The sequence below is a fragment of the Pan paniscus genome, chromosome 10, assembly GCF_029289425.2.
Source record: "Pan paniscus chromosome 10, NHGRI_mPanPan1-v2.0_pri, whole genome shotgun sequence".
NCBI lineage: Eukaryota > Metazoa > Chordata > Mammalia > Primates > Hominidae > Pan > Pan paniscus.
The window spans coordinates 31,689,800-31,708,562 of NC_073259.2; the positions used below are offsets into that span (position 1 = coordinate 31,689,800).

At 43.0% G+C, this 18,763-nt stretch overlaps 1 protein-coding gene, 1 non-coding gene and 1 pseudogene across 4 annotated transcripts in view; 1 reads left to right on the forward strand and 2 right to left on the reverse strand.

Moving 5' to 3' along the window:
• PPM1H (protein phosphatase, Mg2+/Mn2+ dependent 1H) overlaps positions 1 to 16,900 on the forward strand; it is a 289,690-nt gene extending 272,790 nt beyond the window's left edge. The window contains exon 10 of one of the 3 annotated variants that reach the window (XM_008978449.4): positions 12,257 to 16,900. In XM_008978449.4, the coding sequence (XP_008976697.3) occupies positions 12,257 to 12,404 (148 nt within the window). In that variant the 3' untranslated portion in view covers positions 12,405 to 16,900. Of the gene's footprint in view, positions 1 to 10,407; positions 12,160 to 12,256 lie in introns of those variants that run through there. The other 2 variants (XM_034935524.3, XM_034935525.3) reach the window with 2 other exon arrangements.
• LOC117975403 (large ribosomal subunit protein eL32-like) lies at positions 205 to 8,806 on the reverse strand (annotated as a pseudogene).
• On the reverse strand, positions 9,626 to 9,729 carry LOC112436820 (small nucleolar RNA U13). The gene has a single exon (XR_003025507.1). It is a non-coding gene; the product is annotated as a small nucleolar RNA U13 (small nucleolar RNA).
• Positions 16,901 to 18,763: the final 1,863 nt, after the last annotated feature.

Consider the following 18,763-nt stretch of genomic DNA (forward strand, 5'->3'; position numbering starts at 1 on the left):
GGAATTTATGTAATTTGTTCATTATGATTCACAACCAGGAAGCATTCTGCAAAATCTGATGGTGAGAAACAAGATGAGGATTGTTTTCCTACCCCTGTGTGTTCCTTTAAGTAATTACACAATATTGGGACATCAGAGAAACTTAATTTGTTTCAGACTGACAATTTAGGTCTTAGCCAAGAAACCTTTGCTCAGACCAATGTCCTAAAGCATTTCTCCAATGCTTTCTTCTAGTAGTTTCGTAGTTTCAGGTCTTATATTTAAGTCTTTAATTTGTTTTTATTATTTGATTTTTGTATATGGTGAGAGACAGGGCTCTGGTTTCTTTTTTCTGCATGTGGATATCCAATTTTCCCAGCACCATTTATTGAAGAGACTGTCCTTTCCCCAATGTATGTTCTTGGCAACTTTGTTGAACATGAGTTGGCTGTAGATGCATGGATTTACTTCCAGGTTCTCTATTCTGTCCCATTGGTCTATGTGTCTGTTTTTATGCCAGTACCATGCTATTTGGGTTAATATAGCTTTGTAGTATATTTTAAAGTCAGTCAGGAAGTGTGATGTCTCCAGCTATGTTCTTTCTGTTCAGGTTTGCTATGGCTGTTCTGGGTCTTTTGTAGTTTCATACAAATTTTAGGATTGTTTTTTCTATTTCTGTTGTCAAACTCATAATTTAGGAATATGTGAAACAGTGTTCTCTTTCATGTGTTTGCCATCTTTGTACATACCTGTGTGTAATTCGGTAGGAGGGCACCACACTCACACACCAGTTTAGGATGTCTCCTTGGGAGGCTCATGGACAAAGAGAGCTCAGTCCCAAGAGCCGGTGCCCTCCCAGCTGGGAGCTGTTCTAATCTTGTCATGCCAAATGGAAATATGAGTGGAAGTTGCCAAGTCATAATTTCTGTGATGAGGAAAGGTCCACTATCATTCCAGAGGCTCTATTAGCCCTTCCTTGGCCAGAGAGTTCCTATTTCTCCATATGTAGCCTGGGACTACACGTTTGCCTGTTTAATTTTCAGTGGAGAGTTGCTGGGTTCAAGCCTGAGGGAACTGACCAAAGGAGGTCAGCCTATTGTTGGACACAAAATGAGAAGGGAAAAGTTCTCCCCAGGGTGGGAAGCCTGAGGGAAGGGGAATGGAACAAAGCCAGTGAGAAGGGTAAGGTGCTTCTGCATCTGAGGTTTTGAGTGGGCCTGTTTTACTTTGAGTCTTACCAGGATCTCCCAGTTTTGTCTAGAAAGGAAGCAGGACAAAAAGAGGCAGGGAATGAGGCCTGAGACAGGCAAGACTAGGGGCTTTTGTCGTTTGATTGTTGGGCTTTTGTTTATGTTGCCTGTAGGTTCCTTTTCTTTTTGTTTTTCTTTTACCTCCTAGTGACAGCCATTCTAAACAAATTGCCAGCATTGTCTTCCTCTGTTGACATCCTTCCCAGCAAGGAATTTAAAATAGCATCTCCCCCTCCAGAATGTGCTGTGAGGGAAGAGGTGATTAGCATAAAGATGTGTTCTGACCCTCACACCATCCTCTCTGGCAGAGATGGGAGTAAAAATGAGCCGTATGGTCTTTCTGACCCTGGTGTATCTTAAGTCCTTTTGCTCTTTTGAACTGTCTCAACAAAGGAACCAGAAAATTAAAAGGCGGCTTTATGGATGAGCCAGAATATGAGTGCAGTAAGTTTTTTTTTTTTTTTGCAGTTTTTAGTTTTTTAGAACACAAAATGTGCACATGAGCTGTCTACCCATTTTCTTCGCTGCACAGCCTGGCATTGGGGTTGGTGACTCTGATGGCCAGCTGGGCAGCTCTTTCCACAACGGCTTTGCATTTCTTGGAGGAAACATTGTGAATGATCTCAGCACAGTAAGATTTGTTGCACGACAGCAGCACTTCCGGCTCCTTGAGGCTGTGGATCAGGAACTTCCGGAAGCCACTGGGCAGCATGTGCTTTTTCTGTTGCTCCCATAACCAATGCTGGGCATCAAGATCTAGCCTTTGAACCTTCTATGAGCCCTGTTGTCAGTACCTCTGGGTTTCCGCCAGTTACGCTTAATTTTGACATATTGGTCAGACTGGTGCTGGATGAACTTCTTGGTTCTTTTTTTGACAATCTTGGGCTCCACAAGGAGTCTGAAGGTGGCCATGATGCCAAGGAGGAGATGGCCCCTCTTTCTTTTTTATCACAGTTTGCCCTGAATTGTAGGGAAGCTGGCAGTTCTTTTACTCTTGTGGGGTCACGAAATGAACTGTTCCTAGGAAATGCATTGCGCTAACATCCTGGAGTGGGGTTGCTGCAGGTCATGGAGGTTGGGCTGCACAGTCCTCTGGTTCCTTATAATTCCAGTAAGGTTCTCTTTTAAGCCCTAAAGATCCTACATGATTTGGAGAAGGCACTCAAACCTGGAAAGGGTTTTCTGATGCAAAATATCTGCAACTGACTGTCCCCTCTGTAAGGCTGGAGGTTCAGTGGGGGGGTCTCCTGGGAAGAATATTCAAAACGGAGGCAAATATGTAAACACTCAAAGAAGAAGATGCTTACCATTTTGTCAGAAAGGAATAAATTGTTAATATTACTGAAGGGGAAGGGAGTGGGCAAAGCCAAGAGGAACTAGGGCCAGGGAATAGCTAACCAAACTTGGAAATGCACATGGATTCACATTCCCAGTGCCCAGGCAAAACTGTGCAGGCTTTGCTCTAGAGCTTCATTTCCCCAAACCTGTCTGTGGAAACTTCTTTTTTACTTAAAAAAAAAAAAAAAAAAAAAAAATTCACCGTGTTACCCAGGCTGGTCTCAAGCAATCCTCCTGCCTCTGCCTTGGCCTTCCAAAGTGCTGGGATTGCAGGTGTGAGCCATCATGCCTGGCCCCACCTCATTTTTTTTTTTTTTTTGTAACCTGGATTTAATGACCCTCTGTCTCCCTGCCATGACCCTTGAGGGGCTTTTTATGCAGTATTAAATCTGTAAGCACCAGTATACCATAAACCCTACAGAGTATGTCTCTAATGAGAGAAGCCTTCCTGATGTCCACACTTGTCAGTCTTCACATCCATGCTCTCCTTGGCTCAGATAGCTGTGTGCCTTGGAAGGAACAGATTAATCAGTGAAAGGTTAATAGTAAAACACCAACACTGACAACAGGCATTAATTCAAGTATTAAATGCTAGTTTGCATTACCCTAATATGAAATTTATTTTTGCAAAATACAAAGGTTCTTTTTATGAAACCTTTCCATGAGTTAGCTGAACTAATTTCTTGCATGCCATAAGGTTTTCAAAAACTATGCCTTAAATGCAAAAAGGAAGGGTTTCCTCCACTTTTCACCATACCAATTACTGGTTTTAAGAACAAATACATGAGTGTTTGATCTGGTGTCTGAAGACTAGATAAAATCTGCAGTTTTTCTCTCTTTTGCAATGTTTAGCACACTCAGATGTGTGGGAATTCAGAAATCAGCCTGAGGTCCTGGCTGTGGCAGCCTCTAACAGCACACAGCCAGCCACCGTCCCATCCTGTTTAGGGTGTTTATGTGGCAGAGCTGTGTGGCCCCTTAGCTGTGTGGCCACATCAGGATATTTTACAGGGCTTGCCAGGGAGGATTGAGAAGGAAATAGTCTATTATGCCCCCTCGTACTGAACTGTTACTGTTTGGAATTTGAACTAAAAACCTACCACCTAAGAAACCAGGGAACCAGGGCCAGGGTGCATAGAGGTGGATGAGGCCTGGCAGGGCGTCTCACCCTCTCTCATGGGGGTGGGGAACTCCCTCCAGTCTGCAGCTTTGTGTCTGCTGGCAGCACACAAACTCCCAATGAGCCCAGTGACAGCACTGCAGACAACAGTTGTCATTATTCTGGTGTCTCAGGGTATTCTGCCTGAGTGGAGTCCCCATAACCTGACAGGGGACAGAAGCTGGCATGAGCAGCTTCACCTGCTTCAGAACTCGGTTCCAGAGCTACACAAGGGGCATCTGTGGACCAGCTCTCAGCAGTGAATCTAAGATGTGTGCCTCCTCCCAGGATGAGTTGCCTAGTTCTGGGCACAACAAAGGCCATTTCTATTCTAAGCCACCCCTGACCCTCCACCCACCAAGACGCCACTGCCATAGACCCCTGCCAACATTCCAAAGCTGGGAGAGCTTTTCTACCTCTTAAATTTCTGAGGCCTGCTCAGAATGCAAAGGGGATTCCTCCTCCTGTTCCCATCACACTGTATTACTGCGGGTGTCAGCAGATGGAGGCTGCCTTTTATATGCAAATATTTGGAAGCCATTAATTCCCCAGTTCCTGCCACTACTCACCCTCTTATAAGACCCTGTCTGTACCATCCAAATGGCAAATTGAAGTTCCCACCCAACAAGAACTATTAAGAACTTTAAGATATGGTGATAGCCTGCAGCCTGAAATGGACTTATTTTTGACACTCTTGTGCTGATTCAGATGCTAAAGATTCAGAAAACAGACTATAAGACGTAGATGACTCATGACAAAACTCCTGGGGAGGAGAAAGGCATTTGATATCTAATAAATAAGGAACATAACACTTATTGACCTCCGATTGTGTGCCAGGCACCGTGCTGAATGCTTTATGGAAAGATCACATGGCTGTTACAGGAGCCTTGGAGGTCTGCACTATTATTGAGTAAGGAAAGAGGGGCTCCAAGAGGCTAAAATCTTTTTCCAGAGCCACCCATCTGGATGGTGGGAAAGCCAGGATTGGAACCTGGGCAAGCCACGCTTACACCCAGAGCCCTTTTCTGGTCCATTAGGAGGGAAAAGAACTAAGGACAGCAACAGAATCTGCAAGGACAAGAGGACAATCGAGGATTTATGGCCTCCTTCCGCCTGACTTTAAGAGTCAGTGGTTATGAAAAGAGCTTTGGCCTTCCCATCACTCTTCAGCCCCTCTTCCTTTTTGTTTTCCATGCCTCCCCTGCTGTCCTTTCTCTGCTCCCTCCCCCTCGGAGCCTGAGCCCTGTGAAGTTTGCCAAGTCTGATCCCTGCCCAGCAGCCATTGCTTTCAGCAGAGCTTTGCTGATAAATATTGAAAGCTTCAGCTAGAGAAGAAAAATGTTCTCAAAATTCAAAACATGTCTCCTGGGGAGACTCTTCATTAGGAGTGGGCATTTCAAACTCCTCCACAGTTGTCTAATGCAGCCTGGCCCAGCATTCAGTGACGGCACTAGGGCTGCTCCACACACAGCTTCCAGAAGCATCGGGCTCCGGCTGCCACACAGTCCCAGTTGGTGTGTAACAGAATCCACTACCCATTGGCTGTCTCCAGCTGTACCATATTTTTCTTGGCTGCTCTCTTGGATATTTTATGCTTATACAGTATGTTTTGACTCAAATTTTCTTCTACTACTTTCTACAGTTCTCCTTTGATGGCACCTAAATGCCCTTGTGTTCAGCCTCAATAACAAAACCAATAAAGCCTTCCTGTTTTAATACCACCTTAAGCACTTTCACTGTCACCAACCCAGGGAGCCCTGATGTAAGGTAGAAATTGGAGAATACAATGGGGGCAGGAGAAGCAGTTCTTTTCCTTCAGAGAAAGTTGTTTGTTCTTGCCCCAGTCTTGACATAAAGCAGCCTTGCAAAGGATTTCATGCATTTCATATGGCAAGGTGGCTCCGAAGATGGATGCAAATGAGCTCTGAAATGGCCACCAGCCTGGCCCAATATGGTAGCTGACACAAAAAGCCTTCTCCCAAGAGCTGGGTCCCTGGGGTTGTGTTGAGTTAATGAATCTATGAGGAAAGCTCCTGCAAGTGACTTCATCTTCCCCTAATGCTGTTGCTGAGTTTCACTGCAATGCTGGTCTCCTGTGGCATGAAGGGAATGTCAGGAAGTTGGTCCTAGAGCATTTGTACTGTCACCTATGGAGTGCAGCATCTAACAGCTCAGTTGTCCACACACACTGCTCTTGGACAAGGAGGGATAGACATGCACTGGAGAAGCCGGCGGAGAGAAGCCATGTGAAGGAATCCGAGCTCCTAGGAACAGGGTAGGAAGAACAGGTCCTAGGAATCTTCCCTAAACTTCTCCCTCAGGCGGGGCTGTCCTTACGCTTCTGAAGCACATGGGTACATGGATCAGGGCAGCTGCCTGACAAGATTGAGGTTTTATGAGGAGGAAATGGCTGGGTAGGTTTACCACACAGGAAAAGTGTGAAGTTAAACCTCATATGGTTAACAGCGGCGAATCCATACAGGTCTGCAGCAACTCAGTTCTTGCTGCCTTGGAGGAGAGAATTCAGCCCAGGGACAAAAGGCAGAGTGAGAGACCGAGGCAAGTTTTAGAGGAGGAACGAAGGGAAGTGAAGTACATTTGGAAGAGGACCAAGCGGCCAACTTGAGAGATCCAAGTGCCTTGTCCGGCCTTGACTTGGGGTTTTATACATTGGCATGATTTGCGTTTCTTCTCCCCTGATTCTTCCCTTGGGGTGGGCTGTCTGCATGCACAGTGGCCTGCCAACAGTTGGGAGGGGCTGCATATGCAGTGTGCTTACTGAAGTACGCATGCTTATTTGTTTTTCCCTTATCTGTTGAGTGTTTCTGGAGGAAGGCCATATGATAGTTAAACTCAGCCATTTTGCCTCCTAGTGCATGTGCCCACTCGCCTATCTCCTGAGACCTTATCAGGAAGCTGATCACCTGCTTCAGGTGTTGCTTTCTTTTTTTTTTTTTTTTTTTTTTTTGAGAAAGAGTCTCTCTCTGTCACCCAGATTGGAGTGCAGTGGCACAGCCTCGCTTCCCAGGCTCTAGAGATCTTCCCACCTCAGCCTCCCGAGTAGCTGGGACGACAGGCATGTGCCCAGCTAATTTTTGTATTTTTTTGTAGAGACAGGATTCACCACATTGCCTAGGCTGGTGTCTAACTCCTGGGCCCAAGTTAATCCACCCGCCTTGACCTCCCAGAGCGCTAGGATTACAAGCGTAAGCCACTGCACCTGGCCAGGTGTTTTCTATTGGGAGACTGCATTTCCCTGGTGCCAGCTGTGACCAATTGTTATTTTAGAGGGTTTAACAACGGCCTGACTATCACCTGATGGTCGCCAGACATTCCTGTGGGAGGGCCCTCCCCTGTCCTGATCATGTCTACCTAACTGCCTACTCTAACAATACTACTCCTGTGGTATGGGGATCCTAAGCCAAAAAGCTGAAATGAACATGTTCTAGCACTACAGAAATCCATACTGCCCCTCAGTAAAGGCAAATTTTAAATCTCTTTGGATAACCCAGGGCACATAGTGAACAACCCCTTCTGAAGAAGCACTTATTCTTCTTCACACTCACCATGAGAAAGAATAACCAAATACAATAGAGCTTTCCCTCCGGGCCCTCAAAGAAAACCTGGGTGTAACAGAACAAGTTTAGAAGAGAGTTAAACTTGTGCAAATAGAATCATAAGGTCAGAAGAGGTCAATCTGGACAAGAACCAAAGAGAAATTCACAATGGTGAAACATTGTCATTGAAACAAAGTAATTCACTAAATGGATAGTAAACTGCTAAAGGGAGTTAGTGAATTGAAAGGTATCGCAGAGAAGTTGAAATCTGCAAAGTAAAATAAGATCTAATAAGAGTTTATGGAGAACATCTACAAAATAGAGGAGAGGCAATATCCAAAAAGTTGATGGCTGAGAATTTTTCAGAAGTTTTCAGTTTGAAAGAGTAAAACTAATTTCTTACCATGATAAGTAAAAAGCTCCTTTTTGTTATGTCTTAGTGGTACTTCATATCAGCAACAAAAACACAAAAACTTGAAAAGCTATCAATGACAAAAGCCATTTACCTATAAAGGAATGATAAAAGACAGACTTCTCAAAAAGAGTAGAAGTCAGAAGTAAGCAGAATAATGTCTTCAAACTGCTGAGGGAAAATAACAGACAATCTAGAATTGCATAACAATAAAGCTATCAGCCAAAATCAAAGGTAAAAATAAAGATTTTCTTAATCCAAAGACTAGGTGAGCTTACCACTCACAGACCATTGTTAAAAAAATTACTAAAAATGTAATTCAATGGAAGGAAATTAAATCCAGAAGCAAGGAATAGTTTCATAAAAAGCAAAGAAGTTAGTATGTTGGTTTATTTATGTAAGTGTAGATTGTAAATGATAATGATTAAGGCAGGCTCAAAAAAAGGTGAATTAAAATAATAGGCAGTAACATGGAAAATGAAAGAAAGCATTCTAAGGTCCTTTTATTTTCAGGAGGACAGAAATATGATTAACTTATATACTAAAAATTTAAGCATAACTGATAATAGAAATAACACTTCCAAACCAGTTGGGGGAGGGGAATATTAAAGCTATCCACCTGACAGAAAACAAGAAAGAAGGAAAGAAGCACATAATAAATTAAAAACACAAAATAAGTTTTCATATGTGTGTGTATATATGACTGCAAAATATAGGTACAGGTCTACCAGTTTTTGCAATAAACAAAATTATCATCTTAGTGACTATATAGATTTTGTTTTAATTAGCCATGTGCTACTAATAAAATACACTTAAAATAATGCAAAGTTTATTAGCTGGGCATGGTGGAATATGCCTTAGTCCTAGCTACTTGGGAAGCTGAGGTGAGAGGATCACTTGACCCCAAGACTTCAAGGTTACAGTGAGCTATGATTATGCCACTGCACTCCAGCCTGGATGACAGAGCGAGGCCCTGTCTCTGAATAATAATAATGCAAAGTTTAGAAGTCCTACACTGCCCTGTGGATTTCATAATTGAACAATATCAGGGTGTGAAAGTGGCATTGAAAAACACTATGATTTCTTGCCTAAGAGACCAGGATACCATTAACTAAGGATGACAGCTGGGGATGTTCCACTTTGGAAGTAAAAAGAAATTAATGATCATTGAGTTCTTCCTAAGTCTTAGTTAGGGCCTACAAAGGAAATTAAGAAGGAGCATCAGAGAGAAGGACTTGTGCTGTGTGTCATGGAAGCCCAGTCACAGGAGAACTTGGAGTGGGTTATGGCATGGGAGCCCCAGAAAGAAAGGAGAATTCAAGAACAGAGATTTTTAAGGATAAAATAATCAGCAGTATTTGTGCTGAACACAAAGGGTTAAGCAGAATAAGTATTGAGAAGCCACCCTTGGATCAAGCTTTAAGAGGACAGATTAGTAGAGTATTGGGCCTACTGGTAAGAGACAAAGGAAGAAAATGGGAAGTGATAAATTGAGAAAGCAAGAGTGGATTTTCCCTCAGGAAGTTAAGCACCTAAGGGAAAACAGAGTGGATGGTGAAGAGAGAAGCAATCTCAAAGGAAGTTATCTTGGAATAGGAAATAACCATATTGAAGAATGAAACCTTAATTATCTACAGCCCTCAGGGAAATGAGTTTCCTGGGTAGCCATCTTTTCTAGGTGACCTAATCCTTGCTTTTTAAAAATACCAAGCTAATTTTGACCATTTAAAAAATATGCAAAGTCACTAGTAATAGCAGCATCAGGGTGGTCTCTTGTTCATCTTTCATGACTCTAATAAAGCCAGTCATTTCTCCATGACTGCAGGACCTGTTGAGGCCTGTTTGGAGCTTAAAATAGCCATAAAGAGTTGTGTTTCGAGTTCCTGTACCTGTTTTTTGACATCTTTGAGTGTCTATCTCTTTTTTTCCATGTCTCATGGGTAATGTGCTGACGTAGTAACAAGGTTTAAGGGAGGCACATTTCACACGTAAGTGTGAAAACTCAAACATCAAGCTTATGAACTACAAAAGGATTGAGTATCTTTTATTGTCAGGCGTATTTTCTCATAGCATACCATAATTTTCTATGTCTAGTCAGCTCATACCTGGGTTAAGGTGCGTTCAGGCCTGATAGGCAAATAAACTTAGCCAGGTTTCTGAACCTAAAAAGCTCAGGTGCAGACTGATCAATCACCAGGATAATAAACATCACTCTGGTGTGGCTGGTGGCCTTTCCCCATGTGTTTATGTCTCATATACAATTTAATATAAAACTAAGAGTAAGCTGGGGTGATATGGTTTGGCTCTGTGTCCCCACCCAAATCTCATGTCGAATTGTAATCCCTACATGTCAGGAGAGGGACCTGGTGGGAGGCGATTAGATCATGGGGACAGAGTTCCCCCATGCTGTTCTTATGATAGTGAGTGAGTGAGTTCTTACGAGATCTGATGGTTTAAAAGTGTGGCATTTCCCCCCTTCACTCACTGTCTCCTGCTGCCATGTAAGACATGCCTCGCTTCACCTTCACCATCCGGCATGATTTTAAGTTTCCTAAGGCTTTCCCAGCCATACGGAACTGTGAGACAATTAAACCTCTTTTGCTTATAAATTACCCAGTCTCAGGTAGTTCTTTATAGCAGTGTGAGAATGAGGTGAGCAGCTGAGAGGCTTTTCTGACTATAGTGTATGAGCTGCAATATGTCGATTTTCAGATATTTACTTAGCTCTTCAGCCAAAGATCTCTTTGGAGGCCTTTATTTCCTGATCTCAAGAGGAGGAGAACCTCAGGACGAACTGTTTGCATCTTCCCTCAAGAATAACTTAAAGATTTCTGCCTCAAAGATGATAATTCTCTCAATACAGATAGAAAAAATTATTCACCTACTACCCCATCTTCTAGAAGGAAAGGTATTTATTTTGTATTGACTATAATATCCTTTCTGCTGTAGTGTATGTTACACTTCTGTCTGCTATCTGGGCTGTACAAATAGACTTGATCCTCAAAGACTGAACAACTTGGAATCTTCACAATCCTGGGATCATTTGTTAGAGCACTTGTTCTTAAATAATGTAACAATGACGCAGTTCTCAACATGAAAGTCTGTGAATTTTAGCAAAAGAAATGGAGAGGCTTCTGGGGTTCTGAATTCCATAACTCACAGCTCTGAAGGCGAGACTACTGAAACATTCCAAGTAGAGAAAAGTCACTAGCAGTATCAGGGTGGTCCCTTGTAAAAGGCCCACAGGCTGGCTTCCAAGAGGACTTATACGGTGACATTTATTATCTTGATGATTTACCAGTCTGGCTCTTAGCTTTTCAGGTTCAGAAACTGATTTAATCAAGATACAGAAAAGAGATTCATTATCAGAGTTGGTCTCACCTTAACCAAGCTCACAAGATTGATCTGTAAACCAAAATGCCACTTGACATTTAAGCAGAGAAATATAACTGATGGATATTCTTAAAGTAAAAATGACTAGCTCATTCTTTCCTGCAGGCAGGCCTACACAGGGAGGCAGATCATAATCAGGAGGTTCTTTGGTGAACACGAAATCAGAATAAAGCTGAATCATATGCTTAATGGTATAGACTAAGAAAATAGTCCATCCCACACCAAATATGACCCTGCCAGTGGAACTAAGTTCCTTTGAAGGCTGTCAACTATGACTCCCTCTGCTCTGGTCAGTGTTTGGATAGACACCTGCCAATGTTTTGTCTCAATTTTTTATGCCTCAGGGCTAACCCAGGCCCATACCCACCCAAATCACTTCCCAAGTTAGTCTTTCTCCTAGATGTTAATACTTTCCATCAGCTTACAGTGTCATTCTTTCTCCTTAAGCTTACAGTTTAAATCTCAGCAATCTTATTTTCAAATTCTTAAGGGATCCCTTGCTGAACTTACATTGGTCAAGAGGAGAGGGTGACGCTGACAAGCAGCTCACTCACACCAAGGCTTATCAGTCATTTACAAAAAAAAAAATTAAATAAATTTAAAAAAAAACAAAAAACGTCACATTCTTGCTATATGCTTATGCCAGGTTGTATTATTTTTAACATTTTTCCTTAACTCACTTTTTAAAAAAATTTATTTTAAATGATTTTTACCATAAATAGAAAATGACTATTCTTTGTCACAAAAGCAATATAACTCTAAAACTAAATATATTGAAAACAAAAGTTCTGATTTTTCCCATGTACTTTTTAAGCTAGATACCATTTGTCATGGAAAGCTCTGAGCTTGAGCAGCTCTTTGAGCTATACTAGCAGCAAACTGAGACTCCCCTCAATGTAATCAAAAACATCAAAAGAGGACTGAGCAGGTGAATAATGTAAGACATTATCTAATGTATTTAGTGCCTTATCCCACTACCATGTAAACAATAATCTCACATTAGGTGTCCTACATTTTGGGAAAAGATGACCTTGTCTTTTTCGTATTGTAAGTGTATTTGAAACTTATTTATACAACTGTAGTGATGCCTCCCCCTTCCCAGCCTCACTTGACCCTGGCTTCTGTCTGATGCTCTACTGACTGTCTCGTTCCTGCTTCTCCTGCGTAGGTACACACTGGCAGCTCAGGACCTGGTGATGCGTGCCCGGGGTGTGCTGAAGGACAGAGGATGGCGGATATCTAATGACCGACTGGGCTCAGGAGACGACATTTCTGTATATGTCATTCCTTTAATACATGGAAACAAGCTGTCATGAAAATGGCCCAGGGGATTGGGAGGACAGAGGGGAAGAAAGCTGGGATGCCTCTTGGCAGGACGGAACTGGGAAGTGCCCCAGCTGAGTTCCAAGTGATGCAGTCTCTTCCCAGCCCAAGCGGGGAGTTCACGGCCAAAAGACTATGCTTCAAGATGACCCTTTGGTTTCCATTTCTTCTTTAGTAACAGGTCAACTCAACAAGAGCAAAACACAAAGGCTGCTACCAAGTGTTGTTGTATTTCAGTTCCTTTCATAGGCCTCCGAGGTGGCCATTGACTATTTGGGGTATATATGTCATATTTATTTTATCTAGAGTAGCTGGGGCAGCCATTTTCAGGTGTAAATGGCAGAGGACTCTTCAGCCTGTCAAGCTGCCAGCTTATCTACGGGTTAAAAAGTGCTGCATTGGAAAGTAGGGGGTCATGCCTCAAAATGTAAGTGCCCACCTTCTAGGAAGCCTGAGGTTTATTTCAGGGATTGCCGTCTGCCCCCCGCCCCCCTTCTCTTTTTTTCCTCTCTGTTTCTATTCTTTTATGGCAGTGGTGGAGTGAGGCAGGGATTTTTTTTGTGTGTGTGTGTGTGTGTTTTTGACATTCCTTGAATCTGTTTTTTTTTCCCCTTCCATAGAACAGGCCTGGGACTTTCCAACACCCTGCTGAGGAAGTTCTGTGTCCAAGTCCCACCCAGGCTGGGTTGTCCCCACCTCCTCCAGCCCACACAGCCCAGGCAGCATCCGGGCCAGTGCCCTGCATGACAGAGGGTCTTTGTTGTGTAATGTTTGTTCCCAAGTTGCATTTTCTAACCGAATCAGTGTGTTTTCATGAAACTATGAGTGTTTCTGTGGACCAGCAGTTCCTCTGTTGTCTTCAGTGGTCTTCCTGTGTGGCTCAAGGGTTCTCTGTGAGAGTCTGGATTTTCATTTCTGGAATGGCTGGCCCCATCCCACTTTTCTGTATCATGGGGACACATATAAAGCAGTGTTTAATAGAGCAGTTTAAGAAGTTGCTTGCATCTGTTGGTTCACCATGGCTCATCTGGGGACCATTTTGGATTCATGTTTCATGGCTTGTGACTGTCCCCAAGCCCACTCCAAACAAAGTGTAAGGATCAGAGTTCTGTCAAGGAGCAGCAGTTCTGCTCTCCCCATCATCTTTGTGCAAGGCCCCTCGGGGGGCACTTTAATAAAAGAATTTGAAATGGGTTGACTGGCCATTCTCATGCTGTGCTCCCTGTCTCTTTAAAGAATCATGTCCCAGCTCCTCAAGGTCCCTCTATGGTTCCACATCTGAGTGTTCGCCACAAGAGCAGCAGCAGCAGGCACAGTGCATGCCATATCTACCTGCTGCTTCTCTGCTGGGAGGAATGGCCAAGTAGATTATAAAACTCAACTTCTGTCTCTTAGGCAGACTTGTACGGCCACAAAATTACCTAGTCTTCTTCCTGCTGAGCTAATGAGGTATTGCCACCATTTTGACAACTTTGAGTAATTAAAACACTCTTCTGACCCAAAAAGGAAAAAAGGTCACTGACATGACCCCCCAGAATGCTAGAGAGCTAATTCTAGTTCTCATATTTGTTTGTTTGAATTTCTTCCCAGAGGAGAGGATAGGAACCTCTCCTCCAGGGCAGTAAATCACCTGCATTTCTGGAGTTGTCGGTATTGTATTCCAAAAGGCCTGGAGCCCCTCCTGCTTAGGAAAGAACTCATTCCAGGGTGTGGAGACAGTGCCCTGTCTGGCAGGTGAAATACTGTGGGAATTCACGCCACCAGGTGTTTGTGGAAGTGTTGGCCTGGGAAGAATGGGACTTCGGCCTTGTCAGGAGTTGTCTTCATCTGACAGCACGTTTCTTCCTCCTGCAGTAGATCTTAGCTACCCCAGATATCTCTATGGAGAGAAGTTTGTGGAAAATGCTTTGCTTCGTGGCAGAGTCTGATGCTGTAGGAAAACCTTCGGGCATGTGACAGCAGTGTGGTCCACTCCCTGTTCTGCCCTGGCGCTCAGAGTCATGTGTAAGTAGGAAACCTAAGCAAGTCTTCCGTGGAGGACCCTGAGCTGCCGTCTTTGGGATCCTTCCTGTGTCCCCACCGTCTTTCATTTATTTGCTTTCCTGGGCCTCTATCTGGGCCCTACCTTGAGCTTCTCCAGTTTTATTCAAGCCACCAGAGTAAGAATTTGGGTGTAGATGTCACAACTACCTTCTACTCAATTCACCAATTCATTTACTGCTATGGCACATCTCAGGAATAACTCTAGAAACCTCTAAATCGAAATATTATAAAATCTTGAGCACTTAGTCCTGCTGGTTTTAGTTAGAAAGGCATCCAGGAATTGTTTTCCTACGCCCCCTTGAGTGGAAAGATCTTAGTTAGAAGATAAAGTCAAGTTTGTGTTTAGGGGATGGGAGGAAGACTATAAATAAGATGAAGAAATCAAAAGTAGGAAACATGATGTAAACGAAGCATGGCAGATCTGTCCAGCACTGATATTGCTCTATAAATTGAGCTTACTCAGTTTTGGCCTTATTTTTTTACCCAGGCCCCATGTCACCCAGTCCTAAAACAGTAACCGTGTCTACATAACGGGTTGGCCCCTGGTGCATCCCTGGAAAAGTCAAAGGACGCACACTTCGAAATTCTGCAGAACGTATTTATACATGGTTCTGAAATCTTGCGTATCTGACTTATAGCCAAATCTGCTTGCTCGAATAGCCTCAGAGGAAGTCTTGTTTAATAAAAACCTTTTGATTTCCTAGTCAAGTCTTTATGGTTGTCTTGAGGGGTGTGTGGCTACTTTAATGAAAGGCTTTCCTGCTCTAAATCTCTTTGCTGGGCTGGGCCTCTTCAGACTATCTGGTGAAACTCCTTTCCTTAGAACAAACTCAGTCCATCCATGCTCTGTGGCATTTTGCTAGATGATAACCAAAGCCTTATTCCTGTAGCCAGTGTCAGCAGTCAGAGAGGTGGAGGGTGTGTTCTGCTGTGGTTATGCATACCTATCTGCTGTTCTTGAGGTGTAAAAGGAAAGGTGAAAATCGGGCCAGGCCAAGTACTCAGCTGTCTTAATAGGATGAAGCCTTAAGCAGTGGAAATTTCAGTTATTTTCCACAGTATTCCATTTTGGAGGATTTGGGGTGTTTACTTTTTAAATTCTTGAACAACTTAACCTCCATGAGGCTTTGTGAAGTCAGCTGTGACCACCCTCCTCTTACTGTGTTCTCAGTATTCATTCACTTCCAGGGAAGAATGACAGCCACAGGGAGATGGTGGTGGGCAAGAATGAGAGTCCCAGGATCCAGATTTAGCCTCAGATCTTCCCCATTCAGGCAGGGTTTTCCATTTAACAAGGGCACTAGTATGAAAACATTAGGGACAAATCTCCCATGTCTTTGAAATTCTGATTCTCCTCTTGAGATCCCCTTCCTCACCTGCCAATCAACTTTATAAGGCCACAAGTGGTCACTGGTTTTCCTTCCACAGGTTTGAGGTTCTCAGCTTTCCTTAAGCGACCCAGCAGCTCCGCTGTTTTCAGAGTGAATATGTTAAGCTTTGATGAGATTCTATTTTCAGTAAGTTAGTGCTTCTGGGACACTTGGAGAAAGCTGTGAGAGTCATTGTCTATGCAAAGAACAACCAAGCTGATCCTAAAAGTGATCCAATCTAAGAAAATGGTAAAACAAGCTCTGGCCACAGCACAGAATTTTATGTGAGGAACTCAGATTTTTGAAGACTTAACAATTGCAGAGAAAGGTTGCAGCCTGCACACCATAGCCCACCTCTCTGAGCAGACTTTGGTTTTGTGTGGTGATGTGGCACATGTTTGTACACTGGGATTTTTCAAAGGACGCTACGCGAGCAGCCTGACTTGCCTCTTCTGTGAGCACTGTGGCTTTTGTCAGATGGAGTGCCGGTCTGCAGAGGACTGCTCTTTCGAATCCACAGTGTTATCTGTGTAAATAGCTTTAATTTTTCTTCTGTGTCTTAGGTGAAGTTTTGTTCATGTAGCAACCAGGTAGACAGTGACCAAATAAGGCTGTAAATGTGCTATAGTTTTCTACTGTGATGTACTTGAAGGAGAACCTGTGTCCTCTACTTTTCTGATCTCCCACAAGTATTTTGTGTTTGTTTCCTGAGTCCTGAGGTTATTATTTTACTCCTGTTTTGCCCCCAGTTTTCTTTGTTTTTTTTCTGGAGACCCAGGGAGGCCCATGGTGGAGATCATTTGTAAGGAATGGATCATGGTCTGGGTTTCCAAAACTACCCTAGTACAGTGAATGAGAGAAATCTGCCTGGAAATTGTTTCAGAACCATGTACCTTTATGCTTTGTGATTGTGAAACATTAACTTTTTTGTAACCCCAAAATGAAAACTGTTTAGTAAAGGGGATCTATTTTGTGTGTTTTGAAACTTAGGTGCAATGTCCCCTGGAAAAAGCTAAAGAAATGTATATGTTCAATGACATTTTAAAATAAAATATTATATATATGTATATACGACATATTCAGCAAAACTTTTTTCTGTCTTTTCTATGAATTCACTGTGAAGTTTCTTTATATCAGGTAATGGTCTGTCTGGTTTCTTTATATCAGGTAATGATAATGATACAAAGAGTATCATGGCTCAATGTGAGATTATCAACTGTGAACACAGACTCGAAATCCAGAGGGAATGGATGCCAACACTATAAGCCTTCACAGGAATAACAGTAAAGGCTAATAATACATTTCAACTATGCCTCTAGAGGAACTACCATGGATACCATTAGTAAACACATGAATAATTCAGAGAAAAGAATTACTCCCAAGAGGTATTCTTAAGTGAGAGGGCTAGAGCCTAATCTTGGTGAAGACAGTAAGAATCCAGACTTCCCTTCATTGCTTAAGCATTTTAAGTATGTACTTACAAAGGGTTAGTAAAATGTACCATCTTATAGAGAAAAGTTACTGTGACAGGTGGGATAAGGCATCAGAGCATGCTAATTCTGCTTAGTTCTAAAATCCAGGAAGTTAAAAGTAATCTATAAAATACCAACAAAATATTTTAAATGACCAGGCATGGTGGCTCATGCCTGTAATCCCAGCACTTTGGGAGGCCAAGCGGGGAGGATTGCTTGAGCCCAAGCGTTCAAGACCAGCATGGGCAACATACCAAGACCCCATCTCTATAAAAATTAGCCAGGTGTGGTGGTGACTATAGCTGTGCCTATAGTCCCAGCTACTCAGGAGGCTGAAGTGGAAGGATCACTTGCACCTAGGTTGGGGCTGCAGTGAGCTGTGATTGTGCCACTACACTCCAGCCTGGGGGACAGAGGGAGACCCTGTCTCAAAAAAAAAAAAGAAGAAGAAAAAGAAAAAACTATTTTGAATGATCCATGGTCTTGATTCACAAAAGCAAGCTAAAAGTGGAAGCTTGGGAAGAACAGAATGGAAGACAGTCATATTAGAATGCTATTATTGTGAAACATCCTCAGCTCTGTTCACCTTCACTTGTACCCTAATGCTGATGCTGCCTCCTTCTCCCCAACTCAGTAGTGGAAAACAATGGAAAAAATCCATCCTTGGATTAGATACCAGGAGATTGGGACATTTCTTCTCCATGGAAGATGGAGGAGTCTTCTAACATTCTGTCATGATTAGCTCTTGAAAGGTGTGGCAGTTGTCTCCCAAAATGGCTGCCAACAATGCTTCCTATGTCTGTATGCAAGTGTTCCTTTTCCCATCAAGAGGTGGAGTTTGTTTCCCCACCCCTTGCGTCTGGTCTGGCTTGTGACTTGCTTTAATAAAACGCAGAAGTGACATTCTGAGACTTCTGAGCTGAGATCTCTGGAGGTCTCCTAGCACCTGCTTTTTCACTCTTGGAAGCCAGTCACCCTGTAAATGTCAGACTAGATTAGTGAGTGAGTAGAGGCCACGTGGGAGAGAACCGCAGTGCCCAGACATTGGGAGTGAGGCCCCAAATGAGTCCCTCCAGGTGATAACATAAGGAGAGAAAGGCCTAGCCAGCTCTCAGCTATTTGGGTCATTCCGCTTGAGGCCACAAACATTATAGAGCAGAGAACCATCCCCACTTAGCCCTGCTCAAATTCCTGGCCCACAGATCCATGAACAAATAATAAGGTATAGAGAACCTGGCTCTCGGGGTTTGGGAGTAAAATGGTTAAAAATGTAAATTTTTTAAAGAGAAAATGGCATTGAGAAAATACACTTCTGACGTGGGAAATAATCTTCCATATGCAATGTGGTAGGGTGACTGAAATGGGAGAATCAGTTTTTTAGCAGTAATGCAGGGACAAACTCATAATCCCTGCATTCACGTGTATGCTTTTGCTGCTGCTTGCAGCTGGTAATGAGCCTTACTAAGC